The sequence below is a fragment of the Corythoichthys intestinalis genome, chromosome 11 (genome assembly GCF_030265065.1).
Source record: "Corythoichthys intestinalis isolate RoL2023-P3 chromosome 11, ASM3026506v1, whole genome shotgun sequence".
In the NCBI taxonomy this organism is placed as follows: Eukaryota; Metazoa; Chordata; class Actinopteri; order Syngnathiformes; family Syngnathidae; genus Corythoichthys; species Corythoichthys intestinalis.
In genome coordinates, this window is record NC_080405.1 from 51,930,604 (window position 1) to 51,948,933 (window position 18,330).

The 18,330-nt window shown below is 39.9% G+C and overlaps 2 protein-coding genes across 7 annotated transcripts in view; both read right to left on the reverse strand.

Annotated features, from left to right (window-relative positions):
• Positions 1 to 56: 56 nt before the first annotated feature.
• On the reverse strand, positions 57 to 3,350 carry LOC130923876 (heterogeneous nuclear ribonucleoprotein A0-like). Of its 2 annotated transcripts, XM_057849982.1 has the most exons (3): positions 2,248 to 3,350; positions 936 to 1,019; positions 57 to 136 (listed from the first exon to the last, which is right to left on the reverse strand). In XM_057849982.1, the coding sequence occupies exon 1, from the start codon at positions 3,271 to 3,273 to the stop codon at positions 2,383 to 2,385; it is 891 nt and encodes a 296-aa protein (XP_057705965.1). In that variant the 5' UTR covers positions 3,274 to 3,350; the 3' UTR covers positions 57 to 136; positions 936 to 1,019; positions 2,248 to 2,382. The 2 variants fall into 2 exon arrangements, with proteins under 2 accessions (XP_057705965.1, XP_057705964.1); XM_057849981.1 differs by having other exon boundaries at positions 57 to 1,019.
• Positions 3,351 to 5,242: 1,892 nt separating this feature from the next.
• Positions 5,243 to 18,330, reverse strand: part of maea (macrophage erythroblast attacher, E3 ubiquitin ligase) — a 35,911-nt gene continuing 22,823 nt past the window's right edge. For all 5 annotated transcript variants that reach the window (XM_057849979.1, XM_057849976.1, XM_057849974.1 and 2 more), the window contains 4 exons: positions 16,607 to 16,715; positions 16,400 to 16,533; positions 13,838 to 14,033; positions 5,243 to 10,236 (listed from right to left, as the gene is read on the reverse strand). In XM_057849979.1, coding sequence (XP_057705962.1) covers positions 10,141 to 10,236; positions 13,838 to 14,033; positions 16,400 to 16,533; positions 16,607 to 16,715 — 535 coding nt within the window. In that variant the 3' untranslated portion in view covers positions 5,243 to 10,140. The remainder of the gene's footprint in view (positions 10,237 to 13,837; positions 14,034 to 16,399; positions 16,534 to 16,606; positions 16,716 to 18,330) is intronic.

Below are 18,330 nucleotides of genomic sequence, written 5' to 3' on the forward strand. Positions count from 1 at the left end.
AATTGTATCATGCAACAACAGCACTCTCAACATCAATAAATGACATAACAAGGATATTGTATTAAAAATTTATTCAAGAAAATAAAAAGTCAATAAAAATGTTACAGCTGTATGATCTCCATTTGCACCACAAATCCTGTAAAACAAAACATGACATTTTAGCCAGATCTGCCATCTTGCATCAATCTGATGTCTATTTGCAATTCCGTTTTAGTTTTAAAATACTGCACCACTATATTTTTTGTTCTTGCCCAATGACAATACATGTAATCAGATTATATTCTTTTAAAAATAACAAAAAGGATAAATTACCAACTCACATTTAGTGAGTTGAATGGAACATTACAAAGTTGATTTCATTCATTTATTTTCAACTTTGTTTAAACAAATAGCATACTAGGGCTGCAGCTGATTATTTTAGTATTCGATTAATCGATGAACTAATTAAAATTACCCGAGCTAAGCCTCAAACGGTATTAAAAAAAAAAAAAAAAAAAAGATGAGGATCTAAGTACAACAAAAGAACAATTGGCTAACTTGCATAGCAAAGTCTGCTAGCTTAAATGCTATGAAACGCTAACTTTTATTTTTAACAATGCTCTTAACAAATGGTTCAAACACATTCCCACAAAAAGCTGACTAAATATACCTATAAACCGAATTACAAATGCATTAAAAAACATTAACTCAAAAAAATTGGCTTATGTTGGTCGGAACAGGGAGCAGCTGTATTCAGCCATGTGTAATGACATCATATTCACTGTTGCCAAGAGAGGACAGTATCATTAAAACTAAGTGCATACTTTCAAAACAAGCCATTACTACTCAAAGCAGCAAAATTTAATTTGAATATTCTTTTTAATAAATCGAATTACTCCAGTTCATCGATTAATCGTTGCAGCACTATAGCAGACTGAGGAGTTCTCAGACTTAACCTGAGGAGAGAAGGCACCACACAGCCGCCACGCCGTCCCCACGCCAGCACATTTGGGACGACCTTCTCCTTAGCCCGTTGCAACCTGGAGGGAACCAAAGACAAAGCGGGTGAGATTGTGTGCAAATTGAAGGTTTTATTTTTTCCAGAGGAGACCACCAGAACGCCACTACTTGGTTGCCATGGTTAATTTTAAATGGTGGAACAACATTCGGAATCCCCTCCCCCTCAAGTCACTTAGAACCGAATTAGGCCCCCCCCACCCGTCCCAATGGCTTTTTTAACATGAGGTTTAGCTAGGATTAAAGGATAATATAATGTTTCCATACATGGTTGACCAACACATAGATAAGACAGGTTGATTTTACATACCTAGTTGGCTGGATGCGGATATCCTAAAGAGATATTTCAGACTTCTATCACAACCGACCCCAGGTAATCAACAGGGTCCTGACGTAGCCTACAAAAACTGCTACGGCTATTTTGGCTGGGATAGCCTACTGGAATATGAGTAAGAACACCTAAATGTAGGGATAATCAACAGGAATGAGCATAAAAAGATAAAGCGTCCACATAAAGTTATGCGATAGTCCATAAATAAAATCACATTATTTAATAACATGGTCAAACCCTACATAGCCTACATGCATTGGCTGTGGGCAGACTTTTTTTTTTTTTTAACACCCACCTGGCTTTAAAACTGGGGAAAAGGCCTCGTGTAACTATAAAGCTGACCTGTGGATAAACTTGAGCAATAAGTAAAGTAAAACTAAGCTATGTGGTGTAACCTTTTATTTTAAAATGAACATACAGAAGTGTCTTCAAACAGTAATAAATGAGTTCTCAAGAACATGAAAGTACACAGCAAACATTTGGATATTGCTCTACAGCAGGCTAAATGGAGGATTGGGGAGAAAGAACAATAAATGGACACTATAGCAGTGACGACAGCTAAAATAAAAAAAACGTGCCGGTCTTGGGGCACAATGGAGAGGAAACAAAAGCTGCCGCCATCTTAACTTGGGGCAAAACGTGAGAAGTCACAAAATGGCCTCGTGGTAACCGCTACAAAAAGAAACCAACAATTTCCCCACGCTAGTACTCTGAAAACAAAAGATACATCTAAAATATTCATAAGCATATATAAAAAAAAAAGCCTACATTCAATGTATTAACAAGGGGTGAACGCAAAAATGGGTCTATTTTTTTGAACGTCACCTAAACGCTTGGGCAATGGTACATAATTTTTTTTGTAACGTTTAAGTGTCCTAGTTTGATTTAATCAGGTATTCTGTGGGAAGTGACCTTCCTACCTGTTTTGGGGGCTTTCAGGTCTTCATTTTGTTTGTGAGGGGGCTTGACCCCCGTTAGAGAATTTTGACTTTGACGTCCAAATCCGAGGTGTAATCTGGAGGGTGGATGGGGGATGGTCCCGATGCTCGCGTGGTTTAGTAGCCGCCACTGTAGCCACCTCGGGGGTAACCGCCACCACCTCCCCGGGCGTAGGGAGCCGGATTACGCTGGCCGCCGAAGGGTCCCTTCATGGGACCGTAGCCGGAGGAATGTTGGCCGTAGCCGGCGCCGAAGTCGCTGTAGCCGTTTCCACCACCATAGCCGCCTTGGTCGCCGTAGCCACCCCCGTAATGTCCACCGTATCCCCCATAGCCACCGCCGTAGCCTCCGCCGCCGCCATTTCCGTAGCTGTAGTTTCCGCCGTAGTCTCTACCGCCGTAGCCATTTTGATTCCCCCTCATGCCTCGGCCGGGCCTTCCTCTCGGGGACATTGCGCCTCTGTTGGCGGCCTGCATTTCCTGCTTAGTGAGGGCTTTCTTCACCTCCACCTTATGTCCATTGATAGTGTGGAACTTAATCACCACGGCCTTGTCGGCGGCGTCGTGGTCCGTGAAGTACACGAAGCCAAAGCCTCTTTTCTTCTTCGAGTCCTTCTCGGAGATCACCTCAGACTTCTCGATTTGGCCGTACTGGCAGAAATACTCGCACAAATCGTTCTCTTCGATGTCGTCCTTGAGTCCGCCGACGAAGATTTTCTTCACCTTGGCGAGGGCTTCGGGTTTGTTGGCGTCTTCCCGGGACATGGCCCGCTTCACTTCGACGGTGTTGCCGTCGACGATGTGCGGCTTTGCAACCATGGCGGCGTCGGCCTCTTCGGGCGTCGAGTAGGTGACGAAACCGAAGCAGCGGGAGCGTTGGATCTGTTTGTTGACCACCACCACGCAGTCGGTGAGGGAGCCGAACTGCTCGAAGTGTTTGCGGAGGCCGTCGTCGTCGGTATCGACGTTGAGGCCGCCGACGAAGAGTTTGCAAAGCTGGTCGGACATGTTTGAAATCGACTCGACGGAATGGCAAATCACAATAGCGGTCGAGCTCAAAATGGTGGCCGAGCGAAGTAACGCAGTTGTATTTATAAGGAGGAAACCACGTGACGTCACGCTCTTTCTTTATACCGCCCTTTTTCCGGTTCACAGCATTTTTGACTTCTTAAAGAGAACGCGTCCTTTTAAAATGTGATAGAGCACGATGAAGCGCCTCTATGACGGAAGTTATGAAAAATAATGGCGACAATTATGGAATCATCACTCTTGGTGGATGTTCACTCAGTTGTTTTATGGATATGACGCAAAACTCACTTCAAAAGGCAACTTTCTGGGTCAAAGAAATCTATAGAAACAATTGTAGTTGTCAGGAACGTTTACTTTCAACTAGACTTGTCCGTTAATGACATTTTAACCATATCCCAATATTGTCAAACTCCAAATATCCAAAACAGAAATCAAACCGATGGAGATATATGTGGTCGTGGACTTAACGGGCTGCTTTACTACACGTAATTTTCGGACTATAACGCACACCCACCAAATTTGACCCAAAAAAATGTATTTGTTAATAGATAAACCGCACTGGACTATAAGCCACAGCTGTCCTCACTGTAATATGTGATATTTACACCAAAAGATATTAACTGGTGACACTTTATTTAACAGCAGCATCATAAGACTCATAAGACCAAATGAACCACCATGAAGATTTGAACCAAATGGCTGCAAAGGTTCATTTGGCCATCACTACTTCCTTGGGGGAGACAGTCAACCTGCTGCCACTATTGCCACCCAACCTTCCTCTTAGCATGCATCGCAGCATTACAGATGTAAATAACCATTTTTAAAAATCATGTTCTGTGCAAATTTCTTCAGTTACTCATCAAGTGGTTTCATTAATTGCTGGCGCCATGAAACCATAATTTTCAAACTATAAACCGCTACCCCCCCGTGATTTTGAAACCCGCAGCTTATTTATTTTGGTCAATAGGTAACACTTTCTATGACAACGGCGTCATAAGACTGCCATAAGACCACTGCCATGAGCATTAATGAATGCTTATGACAGATGTCATTGTGTCATATGGCAAATTATCTAACTTTTGAATGGATGTAAAAGATCAGAGCTGGACATAAATGGAGTTAGTGACATAATTTGCCGGACGATACTAAAAAAAAATATATATAGTGTGTTCAATGTCTTTATTCTGATTCAGAATTGGAAAGAAGCCATGTTTTTTCACTTTTTCCCCGAAATGATAACATGTTTTTATGAATATATATTTTAATAAATGGCTTTTAACCACTTCAAATGTAATAATTGTGATACTTTTTAAAAATGTTACTCTACCACTGAATTATTTTTAAACAAGAATAAAGTAGAAAAATGCTTGTCCGTATTAAATTCATTGAGTACACTCCAATCCGCTCAAGCTGCTCACTTACACAAGAGTTGCCACATCAACTGTTTAACAAGCTAACCGATGATTGACGCATGCAGCACTTTGAAGTTTCTGCTTCCAAGCATCCATGGCAAGACCAAACCTTAACGTCTGTCAAATCATCGTTAACTTTAATAAACAATTCCGGTGCATTGCCAGACCAAGAAAAGCAGCAGGAGGGAGAGGGAGACTACGTGATTATTTTTTTAATTAGGAAAAAAAAATCCACGATGGACTAAGGGCACGGAGTTTGAAGCGCGAAGTAGCGAGCGATCACTGTACATGGGTCAGAAAATCAATTTGTGATACTCTGCAACGATTCAAGAGAAAAAAAAAAAAAGTTAATTTCATAAATTTTGGAGGACTGGCTTTGAACGCTTATGTTATGAGTGCCATTGCCGACGCCAGACATCCGATTCATTTTGCACCATCAATGGCAGCTACCGAGGGCTTCAAATGTCATTTCTAACTGAACACATAGTGAGTAATCAATTAAGACACAAAGAAAGCAGCCATTTCCAAAAACAAGGTCTGGTAAAATCTTTATGAGGCATATTGATGATGAAATAATCATCTTGCACTAAGTCTAAGTGAAACACACAAGACAATGACTGTCCAGAGTCATGAAACGGCACAAAAGCAGCATGTTTTGGTTTTTCAGTCCCTCAGAAGACTTAAAACAATAGGTCTGGCTTACTTATATGAACTGCATGCTGGATTTTGTGCTTACAATGTTTTATCATGAATCCAAATGGTGATGAATTTCAATTCAGGGATTTATTCAGCGCAGTTTTTTTTAGTGGAAACAAATGTTGGGACACCTGAATAATAAAATCAGTCAAAAAGATTGGAACAGGTCTTTTTTTGTTCAAGATATGTTTTGATATTGACATGGATATCCTTAAGTACATAAAGCAAAGTCTCATATTACCCCTATGAGATGGTGAACTCGTTTCCCCAATACAGGATGTCCACAAATTGTCTTTACTACTTTATGAAATAAATTATTAACATCTGAACATTTTGTAATTATTTCCACAGTTTTGTCTATTCATTTGCTTTTTGGTAACATTTAGAGACTTGGTGGAACTTGTGTAAAACTGAAGGCCCAAGGGCCAAATCTGGCCCGCGACAAGGTTTGGACTGCTTTAGTTGGACAGAGAAAAAGTTTTGAAAAAATATGTTTACATGTTAAAAGCAGTTATTTTGACTTCTAACTTTTAGGAATGCAAGTGTCGAAGTGTTCGTTTCAGCACTTTCTGCACAAATTGTTCCCCATCAAGGAGCGCTTAAATGAGTATGACGTAAATCTAATTGCAGTGTAGGTTCACATATTCACTAGCTTCCTCTATGTTATCAGATTCATCTTTGTATGTCCAAGTATTAGCGCCAAACAAAGAAAAAATAGGACAACTAGAATAAAGTCATAATATTTCGAGGAGGAATATCCCCAATCCAATCACATGATCGTAAATCGGGTTGATCACCTTATTTTTAGTAGATCGTAATCGGGTGAAAAAGATCGGGTTTTTAAAATATTAGTTTTATTCTACTTAAGGGCTACAAAGCCACAAAATAAGTGTACAAGGATTTTATCAAAAGAAACAAAAAATGTACGTTTTGTACTACGCAACATTTTTTAGAATATCGGAAAAAGGTGGAAAAAGATTATTTTTAAGATTTTTATAATAGCTAGAAATCCAAACAACAATCACGACACCCAGTATTTTTTTAAACAAATAATTGCCGATATATCGGATCAGTACTCTCGGCTTGAACTTGGGTGCAAAAATATAAAAACTCGAATTACGAGGAAAAAAATACTATAAAAAGTGTAATGTTATGTTGTTTAACGTACTAACAAGGAAAATGTCGCAATGTTACGTAAACTTATTGAGTAAAGGCGTCATATTGCGGAATATGTATGTACACATTGTGGCTAATTTAGCTATCTACCTCCCGTAGCGCTCCGCCTCCTCCAATAAAATTAACAATATTGCAATTCTCTCGTGAGGCTGTATTTCACAATGTTACACATAGAGATCATCTACATCAAAGAACAACCAATCAAATTGATACTTCATTGTAGCTTTTATTCTTTTTAACATAGGCGGTTCAGCGCTACTCAAAGTACATAGCGACTAGTAGCTAAATTAGCCGCTTTTTAAATCTCGTATTACGATTTGTGATAATACAACGCTAAACTTGAAACATTACAATTTTTATGACGAGAATAGTCGTAATATTACGAGAAAAAAGTAATACTACGCAACTACGTAGTAGAAGTGTTAATTTCACAAAGTAACAAGGAAAACTTTGCGATGTTACGAACTTTAATTACAAGATTAAATTTGTCAGAGTGCGTATTTTCTTGTAATATGCATGCATTCATTGTGGCTAACTTAGCTACTATATACGTCACGTAGCGTATCACCACCTCTGTTGAAATTAACAATATTGCGATCATCTCGTGAATTTTCCGGACTATAATTCTCACTTTTTTCCCCCCAGTTTGGCTATGCCTGCGACCAATACTCAGGTGTGATTTATATGTCGATACTGATACTAGAGGCGCGCCCTCTACTTTTGAGTTGGTGCAGTTGTTCAAAAGTGATACTGAAGATGGAAGACTTGAATTTGGTAGTGATTTGGAGTAAAATCAAAAATGTGTTATATGAATAATATGTTAACAGATTCCCATCTAGCACGTTTCCTTTTTATTACTACTACAATATATATTTGTGCTTGGTCTCTGATTAAATGACCTCCCCAAAATGTGATTTATACTCCAGAGCGCCATGTATTATTCCTCTTCATGGCACATTTTTGGGCTGGTGCAACTTAATAGCCCAAAAAAATACAGTATCTTTTTTAATAGCCCAAAAAATACAGTATCTTTTAGCACATCCACAATAAATTATAATCAATTCAATGACTCACAATTATATTTCCTCGTAGCTCCGAGTTGGTTCATTTCAATGGAAGCAATTCAGCACTACGCAAAGTACATAGCAGCTAATTTAGCTCAAATTAGCCACACTGCATCGATGGATATTTCGTGAAATTAGCCTAAGTGATGTAACGACTTTAATCTCATATATTACAACTTTTTGAAATCTCTAATTAATTTTTTTCCCCCATGATAATACAACTTTGATTCATTTTCCATGCCATGGCCTGAATTGCTAGCCAGCCAATCGCTGGGCACAATGAAAAAGCCAATCATCACAAAAAAAACAATTTGGAGTGTTCAATCACGCATGTTTTTGGGATGTGGGAGGAAGCCGGAGTCGCCGGAAAAAACCTTGAGCTCAGAACTGTAAGCTGGACGTGCTAGCCACTCGGCCCCCATGCCATACAACTTCAATCTTGTAATATTTTGACTGTTCTCGTAGTATTAAAACGTATGACTTTATTCTTGTAGTCTTATTTTTGTTTTTTCTTTGGCCTTTGAACTCAATCATATCTTTGTGCATACCAATGACGGAAGAAACAAATATTGGCTGGCACGTTATACTAGTTTTGGGCAAACATTTTAACTGAGGAGGGCCACAATGGGTTCTAAAATTTGGTTAAGTGGCCAGTCGACTAGCAGCTAGTAGTTAAAAATGTACATAAGAGCAAGCAGAGGTTAAGAATTTTTGACATTAGGCTTAATCACGGGGGTTTAATTACTTGGCGGAGTTGATTTCAACTACAAACTCTGTGCAGTTTGTAAGTATTTTTTTAGTTCAGGGCTCCGTAGAGGCTAAGCTAGCACGAATCAATAGTCCCTTCCTAGCATGCCAATAAAAAAACGACACAGATCTACGAACAGATCCAGCATAGTCAAATAAATTCAAAATGCAGATCATTGTTCCGAAACAATGTCACACAAAACTGCCGTAATTCATTTCATTAATGCAGGACTTTTTTTTTTTTTAGATTCGTAATACCACCACAATCAAGAGGAGTGCTTCGGCCACTCATGCTCACGCTGCATTCGAGGAAGGTGGGAAGTCGGACTTATCCCGCTCGGATGGTACCAGTAGCGACCTCAAAGCGTTTTGAGCGAATGTAAACAGCAAAGATGGCTGATCGCCACTTATTTTGGCCTTTAAAAGACATTTTGACCTCCAGCAAACCTGCCTTCTAATAAGCGATCAAATAGTGGAGGCGTTCCAATGATATTTTTCTAGATCGGCGATTGGAAACTCTGACTTCCTACATTCCTCGAATGCAGCATCAGTCTGCTGAGTTAACGGCCAGCAGCATGGCAAAATGTGCATTTAGAGGCCGTGGAAACAGAAGAAATGAGGAAAGCTTCTACAAATTCCCTACAACGAACGAGGAACAACCTAAACTGGTTAATTGCTGCTGGCTACAACAAAAAATCAGCAGTGGAAAAAAAAACGAGGTGATATCACTCCGCACCATAGCCAACACAATTGATTGCATGGGTCATCGATGATTTTCATGTTGTTTTTTATTGGCATGCTAAGTCAGCCCAATTGACTCACGCTAGCTTAGCCACTCCGGAGCCCTGAAACTAACAAATAACTGACAAACTACACGGAATATGTTGAAATAAACTCCACCGACTAATTCAACTCTAGCTAGCTAGCTAACTCGAAGATTATGCCTGATGTCAAAGATTCTAAACTTCCCCTTTAAGAGCAGTAATCCGAAACCCTGTCCAGCCTTGAAGCTAACACAAGGCAAGTCAATTATGTCATCTAAGTGATTTAAAACTATCTACAGGTACATGTATTAAATTGTCATTCTGGGCTTTGAAATTTCGCTCCTAATTATAGAGCCAAACGCAGTGAAAGATCAACAGTTGGAATTGTGCATTCAACAAGTTTAGAAATCAAATGCGATTCACATGTAAAGCTAACAGTGCAATATAAGTTCACCATCAAATTTCAGCCAAAATCCCTAAATTTGTGAACAATTTTGCTTTACGGACACCCTGTAACCTATCGCCAAACTTCCGTCAAATGAAGCCGTGTGGTGAAAAGGAATGCAATTCAACCTCACCCAAGGCCATAACACAAACAAGCGGAAGACTAGCATTGTCGTTAAAGACACTCGTCGTGAATTAGTACGCGACTGTAGAAAATAAACGAGAAGGGAAAGTCGACAAAAGACTTTCAGTCGTGCCCCCCTCCCCGAGGTGATGAACAAAGACTATCTATTTACATTTGTAAAGCAGTCCTGATGCAGCTTTTAGAGCCACCGGAGCGGGGGAAGAGAAATCAGAGGGGTGATGTACTGGAAGATCACCCATCCTCCTTTGTCGATCTAATCTTCTGGACACCAAGCAGTTTTGGGGGAAGCATCCTGGTGTCTTGTGAGATGAAGATGTGGGGAAAGCTTGGGTCTTGGTGGAGAGAGGGGTGCTTTCTGGCATTTTGTTGTTGTTGCGTTTTGTCGTTACAAGGCGTGATCACATGATGTAGACCTTCTCAGCCTGAGAGAAGCTGAATACTTCTTTGGTTCTGGGGCAAACTACTTTATCGTCTTGGCGGATGGACAGCAGGGACTGCAAGATCAAAAAACACATTTTTTTAAATTTTTTTTTTTTTTTTTTAACTTTTTAAACATTTTCTGGGACAGTGATCACTATAATGGACATCTATTCAAAAAATATATCATTAACTTAGAGGCAAAGTGATTTTGAAAACACCTATTGACAGCAATAGACGTCCAATGCCACGTCAAAATACACAAAGCGACACTTGGTAACTATTCGACCTTTAGAAAATATTTTCATAACATTTGTTATAATATGTCGACTGAAAACTAGTTGAATGACACCTCTTTTACATCTTGAGGGGGTCTGTATCGCTTTCACCGGCACTAATTAATTTTGAGGAGGGTGGCAGGAACTCTGCCACACAGAAAAACTACAAATGTGCCGACTGCTTAACGGCATACTTCACTTCCCCCTTTACCCATTCATTATAAAGACGGAAGTCAGTGCTAACGCTTTCGTGCGAATTCTGCAAAGATGGCAGAGCAACAAGAGACAAAAAGTTTTGTCCGATGAGGGAAAAAAAGGCAGGCTACCAGGGTATACAGAATAAACATTGGCCTGGCTTTCATTCACTGTCGTGATGCCCTCCTCCCTCCCCGCCCCCCCTCAACCGAAGTCATCAGCGCTGACGTTTGTAAATAAATGGAAGCAAAAAAAGCACATATCTATAATTTACTCCAAATGTAAACATTGGTCTCATGTGTGACGTAGGGTCAAAGTTTGTCGCAGTCAGTAACGTTTCCACAATTAAATCTTCGGTTATCAGTGTCCACATGATGGCGCCACAAATGCAGAAATCACATATCTTCACTTTGGACGCGCTTTTTAAGAACCCTCATTTAAAATTGCATCTGCGTGTCGATCAAAGGCCAAACCGTAGATAAAGTTCTTCTTTTTGCCCAATACACCGCTACGTGTAGACATGGCTTATATGGACTACAGTAAAGATGTTTGCCGCTTTTCACTTCCTGACAATGTGTACATCTACATAGCTCCCTATTGTTTTACGCTTGGCTGCTCTTCACACTGGGCTGCCGCTAGCGTGAAACGGCCTACAATTACAATTGGATGTCAAATGGGGGCTGCAAAATATTGTCCCGTGGGCCCTCAGTTTGACACCACTGTCCTATTAGAACATTTCTGGGAAAAAAAATCTTGCATGAAACATTTTATCATCTACCTCTATTTACTTATTCATACTTATTAGCGGTGTGCGGAATTTCCAATTCTTAAATTATTAGCGATTTGGCCGCGGAAGATTTGAGAACGTTTCACAACATCCAAATTCTGATTATTGAATTATAGTAAGTAAAGCAGAAATAAAACACAGTCAGCGCGGTCTTCAGGACGCAATGAGGAACGGCCCGAGAGTAAATAGCATGTTCAACTTATGCCGCTAGATAAAAAAAAGTAATACTTGACTGCGGCCGACAGCTGCTACAAACAACGCCCAGTTGCTAGTAGCTACAAACATATGGCCACATACGCTACGGTAGATATCATATAAATTTAAGCCTGTCGCAATATGCAATAATTCCATTTATCGCACGATAAATAAGAATGAAGGCGGTAATTTTTCCGCTGCAATTTATCGCCTCACGTGCACGTGCGTGCGCGCGTGCGGCAGACGTGCTGTTAAAAGTTCAGATTCCTTGTTACCAACTGTGCAAAATGCATCTTCGTTCCAGGTCTGGCAAAAAAGATAGCGCCGGAGCCAATCGTTCCCATTATATCCTATAGTTCAACGTATATCGGCCGCGTCAGTGCTCCGGATTGACTGCGGACCATCTCCGGCGTGCCGGTGTTGTTGACGTGTGGGCGCTCCCGTCAGGGTTGACATTTCAGGTGGGGCGGCTATTTTTCGGCACAACACCGGATATTTACAACGAAGTCCGCCAAAACATTGTTACCGACTTGGCTGCTACGAACAACCTCGCCTTGACAACGGACATGACGAACATTGAGTGGCAAATTAAGAGCGCTGTGCTTCAAACTAGTCCTGTTTATGAAAGTCGATTGCCATATGCTGGTGTTGTGCAGTAATGAGCAGACGTGACTTCTGTGGCGTTTGCTAACTTTTTTTAATGCGCGCGCACACACTAGATATCATGAAATAGCAAACTAGATGTGCTACGTCCCATGCCATTGACTACGTGAGCCCAGAGTGATTATGGGACACTTACTCCATATACTACATCGATGAATTATAAACCGCCATGACTGAATGGAAGTTAAGAAGGCCAAATCAATCCATACCAGTGACTATAGATAATGCTGCAAATATTGTTAATTCAGTATGCGGCACAGATGGATTCGGACCACAAATAGGATGTCTTGCTCATGTAGTAAACCTAGCTGCTAAGAGAGCTGTAGCAATCAACAGTGTGCCCGTCTCACTTTACAAACAGTAAAGATTGTTCTCAGCACTTTAATACAAAATTTCTTCAGATCAGTAAGAAGCACATAAATATTATGCACTGAAATGCATGCTTATATGATGGCAATTAAATTTTTGCTCGTTAGCCAAAAAACGAAACAAAAAAATACGATTGTTATTTTCTTTTCAGAGCATTAAATGTATTGAATCGAATCGAAAATTGTCTCCCCCGTATTGAAAATCATAGCGAACCGTGACTTAACTGTATCATTGCATCCGTATGGAGCACCATAGCAGAAGCTATGATGGGAAAAGTTTTCATTTGCCTAAATCCTTAATTCATTAAGTGCAATTTTATTTATTTTTCTTGAAAAACACATTTAATGTATTCTGTGTTTCTGTGCGGTATTAATATTGTTGTCTTTTACTTCAGAGGCATGGTCTTTAGTTGTGATTTCTTAAAAACTATTTTGGAATTTAAGAGTAAATATTTATCGCGTTTAAATGGTTGTACTTAATCTATTAATATATACTGTATTCTCACTGTTATTGTAAATTGGTTTTTAAAAAATTGGGGGGGCGCAATAATATCGCAATAATTTATGAGAACAAATTTTAGTGTGCGATAATTTATCACGACAGGCCTATATATATGTAGAACTAGATGCAAAATGACAGACTTGCCGGCGTTAGTAAATAGCCACCATCTTAAAGCAGTAGACTTCTCTCAAGGCTCTGTTGTAACGAACCTAAACTTTTTACCTAAAATACTCCTAAATCGGCAAAATCTTGACTTGAATCTAGCTTTAACCGATGAAACAGTTCTAAAACTTTGACGTGTCGAAAGTAGACAGAAGGGAAATTATGGAATAACGGGAGCCATTTTAACAACTTTAACGGTTGATCCACAACATTAATTGAATGTAGTTTAAAACTGCTGATATAAAATGGGGACTTGAGTATTTTATTTACCGTTATTAACTGTTAACTTGATACTGAAATAGTAGTTTGGTTTAGAAATCGTTAGGTGCCCAAAGAATCACATCTCTGATGCTTATTAATGCATCGCAATACTTCTCCATGTATACACAACTAACATATTTTATCTATTCACCCATATAGGATCAGATTTTAACAAATTAGCAGCCGTTCACAGCGACAGATGTTCAAACCATTATAACCAAGATATCTGGCAGGTCTTTGCTTTGTTCCCGGTGCTTCTGTACTCACATTGTAGCCGTAAACATATCCGTTGGGCAGCATCATTGGAGGGTTGTTCTCATTCATGACCTCACCGGAGATCTTGCACACCAGTCTGGAATTGGCGCAGTGGGCCATGGGCAGAGGTTGCGCCAGCTTGTTTAGGGATTTGCTGCACACGGGACAGTCGGGGTTCTTGGAGGTTCCGTCCTCCTTGTAGCACTGACTGGAATGGGTGGGTCAAGATTCACGCTTTTTGCGGTCAGAAATTTAACTGATATATCGTTTACTCATTGGCTGCCATTGACGGCGCTAGACGACAGATTCAATTTTACTGTAGACAATTAATTTTGACTGGGAGAAATCAAAATATGATGTAATTTTACAAGATTAAACACGATATATTTCGACTAGAGATGTCCCGATCCGATATTTGGATCGGATCGGATGCCGATATGGGCAAAAAAATGCGCATCGGTATCGGATCGGCCGACACGGAAAAAATCCGATCCAGACTTTCGATCCAGTTTTTTGGGGAAAAACCGGTCCGGGTTTTCCAGCGCACCGATATACATAATCCATTCCAGTTTTTGCTTCGGTTTCCCTAAAATCCGGTCCGCATTTTACGGCACACCTTCATCAAAATACATTACCGTCTCCCAATTTACCGAGAGACTTTATCGGTAAAAATGTCAGCTGAGTGGGATCATTTCACCTTAAAGGACGACAAAGACGAAGAGGCAGAGTGCAACATATGCCACAAAGTCAAGCGTGGTGGTAAAGCTGTAAGAAGTTTTAGTACAACCAACCTAATCAAGCATTTAGCGACATACCACCACAAACAACATAAGGAGTATGTTAAGAAAACCGAAGACAAAAAGAAAGGTCCTACGCAACTAACACTGGCAGAAACTTTTGCTATGCGTGACAAACTGGCACTCGACAGTCCCAAAGCCCAGGGAATAACAAGAGTCATTGCCGAAGAATTCATTCTGGATGACGAGCCATTATCTCTCGTGAGTAAAGACGCACCATCCAACACTTTTATGCTGCATTCCAGAGAAGTGGGAAGTCGGATTTATCCCACTCGGATGGTACCAGTTCCGACCTTAAAGCGTTCCAAGCAAATGTAAACAAAGATGGCTGATCGCGACGAGGTGTTTTTTATTTTGGCCTTCCTATAAGCGATCAAATAGTAGAGGAAAAACGACGGCTGCGTTATTGCCAACACTGTAAACTGCCTTTTTTTAAGTTACATCCTTTGCTGATCGTCAATATAAAAACATAGCACAACAAAGATCATTCACTGTATGAGGGAAAAAAATACATGGCGTCTCAGATAAACTTGATTTACTTCATTATTGTGTTATCATTCGTGTTCTTGAGCGCCATTTTGTCCAGTGACGTCAGATTGAAACAACTTGGAAGTCGGGGTAGTTATTTTTACTCTGACTTCGCGACTTGGACCTCCCAGTTCGAGTGGTCTTCCAATGATATTTTCCTCGTCGGAGGTCGGAAAAGTCCGACATCCCACTTTTCTGGAACGCAGCATTAGAACCACGGTACAACATGCCCAGAAGCCATTACATCCGATTCTCAAACATCCAAATTCCGATTATTGAAATATGTTCGGGACGCAATGGGGAACGGACCGCATTGCGTCCCGAGAGTAAACATGCTTGTCTAATAGATATCATATGTATGTAGAACTAGATGCATTGACAGACTCGACGGCGTATGCAACACATGCATTGAAAAACTAGGTGCGTTAGTAAACAGCCGCCATCTTAAAGCAGGAGACTTCCCTTGTAGGCTGTTGTAGTGAACCTTCCAAGCGAGCCTATATAAGTTTTTATCTAAAATACTCCTAAATCGGCAAAATCTTGACTTGAATCTATCTTCAAAACAGTTTTAAAACTTTCACATGTCAAAAGTAGACAGAAGGGAAACTATGGAATAAAGGGAGCAATTTTAACAACTTTAACAGTTGATTCGCAAAATTAAATTGAATGTAGTTTAAAGCTGCTGATACAGAATGGGGACTTGAGTAGTTTATTTACTGTTTTAAAATGTTAACTTGAAACTGAAATAGTCGTTTATTTAAACCTGAGAGGCTTTTTATACAATTTTTGTAACTAATGCACGAAACATTAAAAGCATCTAATAGCTTGGGAGATTTGTGGGATTTTCCACTGACAGTTTACAATATTATTTGCACGTTTTACTGACTGACTGTGCCATTTCTGTTTGTTATTTTTAATCTTTTGTGTTTGTCACTGAATAAACAGGTCAGTTTCTTGTTCAAACTCACCTAATTCAGCTGGCTAGTTGTTATCAAGAGTACTAAAACCCTTTTCAACATGAGTGACAACTAAGTAAGAAGGCTAAATAACTTTAAACTTTAATACATGCTCAGATAGGCCGGTATCGGATCGGAAGTGCAAAACAATATCAGGTATCGGATCGGAAGTGCAAAAACCTGGATCGGGACATCCCTAATTTCGACTTTGGTTTCTTAGGCCCATTTGTTTTTTGCTTCTTTCTTTGTGGTGCCTTAATACTCCATCATACACTTAAACCTGGAAAGGATACGGCGTCTTGATGGCTGACAGCCCGGCCTGCAGGGTGATGGTGAAGACGGAGTTGTTGCCAAGCTGGTGCAGTCGGTAGTTATCATACCGGAACTGCTGGATCAGCATCTTCCAACGGGCCGGGTCTAACAGATCCTAAGAGGCCGAAAAGATTCCTTTATGAACTGCCAACAAGTCACGAGTCCTTTGTCTTTCATGGGAGAGTTACCTTATACGGTGAGATATGTGTGTCTGAGGGGAACGCCAGCATGCCCATCACCTGCCGGACTTCATCCAACTGTCCACCCTCTGCTTGGCTGAAGTGTTTTCTTGCGTGTCTGAAACAAAACCAGCATGTGGTGTTCATGGAAAAAATGGGACTTTTTGATATTGATATTCCTGTTAGTGTTGCACCATTACCATTTTATGGCTCCCGTAACAACGACTGTGTGGTACTGGCCGATACCGTAGCGACACGATTTGCGATAGAAGGCTCACGATATGGCGATACAACAAAGTATTAATACCGTGAGCCCTCGTTTTTCGCAGTTAATGGGGACCAGAGCCCATCTTCATAAGTGAAAAACTGTGAAGTAACCGTTTTTCAAACAGTGACACCTGTTTGAAACCCTTTATAGATTCTTGGTGGGAGCATAATGATAACATTTTGGGCTACAAAATCTTGCGATATATCTCCTTTTCGATACATTGTAACACCCCTAAGGGATAAGTTTTTTTTTAAAGAAATATATGGCGGAAAACATTCAGGTGACTTGAAGTTCCGCTCTGAGATCCCCACTTTGGCCAAATTTCAAAACTGTCCGATATGCATGTGTGATACATCATTGGAAAGCTTAAAATCTCCATTTTCTGGGGGGAGAAAATTTTGGAACGGGAGGGCATTTCTTTTTAAAAAAATGTTTTTAAACAGCAAAACCCTATCTGGAGGCGAGAGCAGAATAACAGACACCATGACTTTAACGAGATATTATCGCGTACTTATCTTGTTTCGATCCAAAAATTCCATGTAGCATGTATCACAGAGTGTCAAGATACAGCTGTGAATGGCCACAGCTGGATTTTTGGGGGATTTTATGGCTGAAACATGGCAATATAACAAGGGGTCACAATGCAGAAATCGCAGACATCAAGGAGTGGTTGAGATTTTCATATATTTAGCCTTTTAAACTTTTTTTTTTTTTCAATTTTTTTGTGTTTGGATCGATTATCATCTAAACATATCGGAGAAAATGCAACAGTAACAAAAAAAAACAAACAAACTATTAAGCGATAGTTATGAGGTAAATATCCGTGATTTTTTTTTTACAGACACCATTTTTTTCCAATGTGACGTCATTTGTTTAAAAGTTTAAAATATGCGAGTGAATAATATTTTAAAGTTGTTTTTCTTTTAAACGAATTAAACGAATGATTCTAAGCTAAAAATGACAGACATTTTGAATAATTAATTACCTTCATTTTATGGCTGGGTTGAAAAAAAAAAAGGGGTTGCGCGATGTCTGTAAACGGGGGTTTCCAGGGTAACCCTGACAAATTAAAAATAGTTTGGGGGCTTAATGCGCCATGAATCTGCTACGGCAGCATATAGACATATTGTTCTGTCAAACAACAGTTGTTTTGGCTTAGAATACAGCAGTTTCTTTTAAAGAGGAGTGCAAGAGCAGAAACTGCTTTTTCAGTCTTGTCTGTGTTTTCCACCGTATATAAATGGCAGAAACTACTGGTGCACGATAATTATTTGTCTGATAATTATCGGTCCAATAATAGGAATTATGACGTCATCCCAGTAAATCCAATAACATTATTGATAGTCCCGATAATACTGTATGTACTGTGCTGCGCTACACACCAGTATGGGAAATCAGTTGACCATTTGAGGGGCGTTGCTGCCACCTGCCGGTCAGAATATTTCGCTGCGTCTATTTTTTCTTT

Bases quoted from the DNA above. Each gene is read 5' to 3' on its own strand.
- LOC130923876 (XM_057849982.1), bottom strand. From the start codon at position 3,273: ATGTCCGACCAGCTTTGCAAACTCTTCGTCGGCGGCCTCAACGTCGAT.